Genomic DNA, 2,690 nt, shown 5'->3' with positions numbered 1-2,690 from the left:
GGAGCCATTGTTACAGAACAGCCTGGGCTGGTGAGGCAGGCCCTCCTTGAAACTCAGATGAGCCAGGCTAGCCCCACGGCCGGGGCCTCTGTACATCCGCCTTCCACTGGCATGCTCTGCCATCCACCCACACCTCTGAGAGCCCCTACTGGTTGGAAGTTACTCCTGAAGAAAACACCACTGTGTAAGAGATTTTTTAAAAAGTGTATTTTCTGCAAAATGTCAGCAGTCCTACTATTGCATTCATCTTTCCACAATAACATATTTAGCAACACCTCACATTCACAAAGAGCTCTCCTTCCTACATTGCAGCATCCCTTCATGTCCATGACTCCCACAGGCACGCTCTCAACCCCTGGGAACCGAAGAGAAACCCACTGCCAGCAGCTCACAGTGGAAGGGAAGGGGGCTTAGAGACAGCAACCTACTTGCTCAAGGCCTTGCTTTAAATAAGATCAGCAATACTCAAATAAACTCCAAACCAGCAACAAGTCAAATAATAGCCAATATTACTTAACACATAGTACATTTTGAATCACAAAACAGAATGCATCCTATTTGAAAATTATGGTAGAAATATTCCAAAGCATAGAAGAGGAGGCCAGAGGAGAATGGAAAAGTCATTTCACATACTCCAGCTTGATTTCAGTGGGGGTAGCAGAGTTCAAGTCTTCAGGGTGTGAGCTTTCTGGCCCAGGTGTTTCATATAATTCTGGACCCACTTCTCCTTTGGGTCAGCACAGATCTCCTTGCCCAGTTTGGTTCTGAAGCTGTGGAGGAAGGAGATCTGGCACAGTTAGATGGAACCATTTGAGGGTTTACCCAGGAGATGACACACTGGGTTCTAAACCTGCCTGGTCCACTTGCTACAGGTGAAGGGGCACCCCTCCAGGACAGGAAGTAGGAGGTGTGTGGACAGAAGGGGTCTCTGGAGGCAGCCACTGCTCTTGCTGCCCCTGGGAAACTGATCCTGGCATCTGCTAAAGGGTGTGGGCTGCTTCCAACCAGGAAGCAGGGCGTGGGAAATTATAGGTCCTCTTTGGGCCTGTTGTGCAGCCAAAATAGGAGGATTTGCATCACATAGTCTGGTTAGATCTCATCATAAGTAAGATCTCAAGTCAGTCTGACATCTGTCTCCTGGGGCAGAACTTTGGATTGGGGAATGTGGGGGTGAGGAGGAGCCAGGTGAGCAGGGATTTTTCTACCCACATGACAGCCTTCTGGGGACACCTGCTGGTGGTGATCAGATAGCTCTTCAGCCTCTGCAAGGAGATCTTCTTACTGCTAAATGTGAAGCAGCAAGTGGATAGGACGTTGAGTGCATCTAGAAATAGTTACAAAGAAAAAGACTTTGAGGATGTGTTAGACTTTTCTCAGCTTGAATACAGCAGGGAGCATCTGTATGGGATGCAAAGCAAAGAGGAAGAAGTAGATCTTACCCACCCCCAAGCCCAGCACTCCCACCCTAGACCCTGAGGTGAGGTGGGACCTGTGACATGTGCCTCAGGATCTCAAAGGCTCAGCTGCATGGTGGAGACATGTCACAGCCATCTAGGGGAGGCCACGGGCAAGGCCAGTGGGAAAGGTCCTGGGTGTGGTCCCAGATCTGCAGAGTTTGGGATGATCAGAGAGGTCAAAGAAAAGGCCCCAAATTTGGAGTCAGAAGCTTAGGTTTCATTCTTGCTCTGCAATAACCTGGAGGTGGGTGGGTAGGGTCCCTTCTGCCTCCAACATGGGCTTCAGCTTTCTATCTTTAAAATTAGATGTTAAAGTGAACCTCTGAGGAGCCTTACTATTCTGGTGGGCTTAGAAGTGGGGCACTTGGCTGCGCGTGGTGGCTCACGCCTGTAATCCCAGCACTTTGGGAGGCCGAGACGGGAGGATCACTTGAGGTCAAGAGTTTGAGACCAGCCTGGCCAATACAGTGAAACCACTTCTCTACAAAAAATACAAAAATTAGCTGCACGTGGTGGCGGGTGCCTGTAATCCCAGCTACTCAGAAGGCTGCAGCAAGAGAATCGCTTGAACCTGGGAGGTGAAGGTTGCAATGAGCCAAGATCGCACCCGTGCACTTCAGCCTGGGCAACAGAATGAGACTCGATCTAAAAAAAGAGTTGGGGAGCATTCGGGCTTAGGTCTTCCTTGAATAGAGAAACAGAGGGAAAGAGAGGGAGAGACGAAGGGAGGTGACTTACCTGGCTGAGCAAGTCCCTGGGGGTTGAAAGCTGCTGTTATGAGCAGCAGGCACAGAAGCACTGCAGAGACTTTCATGTTGAAGGTTAACAGTTGGAGATTTCCCAATGTTTCTTTGCCTCTCTGCTCCTCTGGCTGTTCTGCCTGCCTTTTATAGGGAGTGGAGAGGCTTGGAACTCTCAGAGGACCTTGGCCTGAGCAGGGTGTTGACCAAGTCATGATGAAGGGGGATCCTGAATCTGCTGAGCTGGAGCTGGGCACCAAAGACTTTTCTAGGAAATGCAAGAGGGAAGCTGAGGGCTGAAGCAGCATGGCATGGCTTCCTTCTGGCTGTCCAGGCCACAAGGAGCCAGAGAGGAAAAAGGGACACAGATGTGCCCCAGCCATTCACCATGGGAAGCCATAACAGAGCTGTTTTCTGCTTACTTTCTCCAACAGGAAAAAGAAAAACAATGAAAATTAACTCCTGTAGAGAAAGAGTGCTGTGCTAAGGACTC

General features: G+C 49.7%; 1 protein-coding gene across 1 annotated transcript; it reads right to left on the bottom strand.

Moving 5' to 3' along the window:
- Window positions 1-487: 487 nt before the first annotated feature.
- On the bottom strand, window positions 488-2,318 carry CCL13 (C-C motif chemokine ligand 13). Its single transcript, XM_054458391.1, has 3 exons — window positions 2,196-2,318; window positions 1,210-1,324; window positions 488-770 (listed from the first exon to the last, which is right to left on the bottom strand). The coding sequence occupies exons 1-3, from the start codon at window positions 2,269-2,271 to the stop codon at window positions 665-667; spliced, it is 297 nt and encodes a 98-aa protein (XP_054314366.1). The 5' UTR covers window positions 2,272-2,318; the 3' UTR covers window positions 488-664.
- Between the last annotated feature and the right edge of the window lie 372 nt (window positions 2,319-2,690).

This window comes from Pongo pygmaeus, chromosome 19 (genome assembly GCF_028885625.2).
Source record: "Pongo pygmaeus isolate AG05252 chromosome 19, NHGRI_mPonPyg2-v2.0_pri, whole genome shotgun sequence".
In the NCBI taxonomy this organism is placed as follows: domain Eukaryota; kingdom Metazoa; phylum Chordata; class Mammalia; order Primates; family Hominidae; genus Pongo; species Pongo pygmaeus.
The sequence above is the reverse complement of the archived record's forward strand: the minus strand, read 5'-3'. Positions and strand labels throughout refer to the sequence as shown.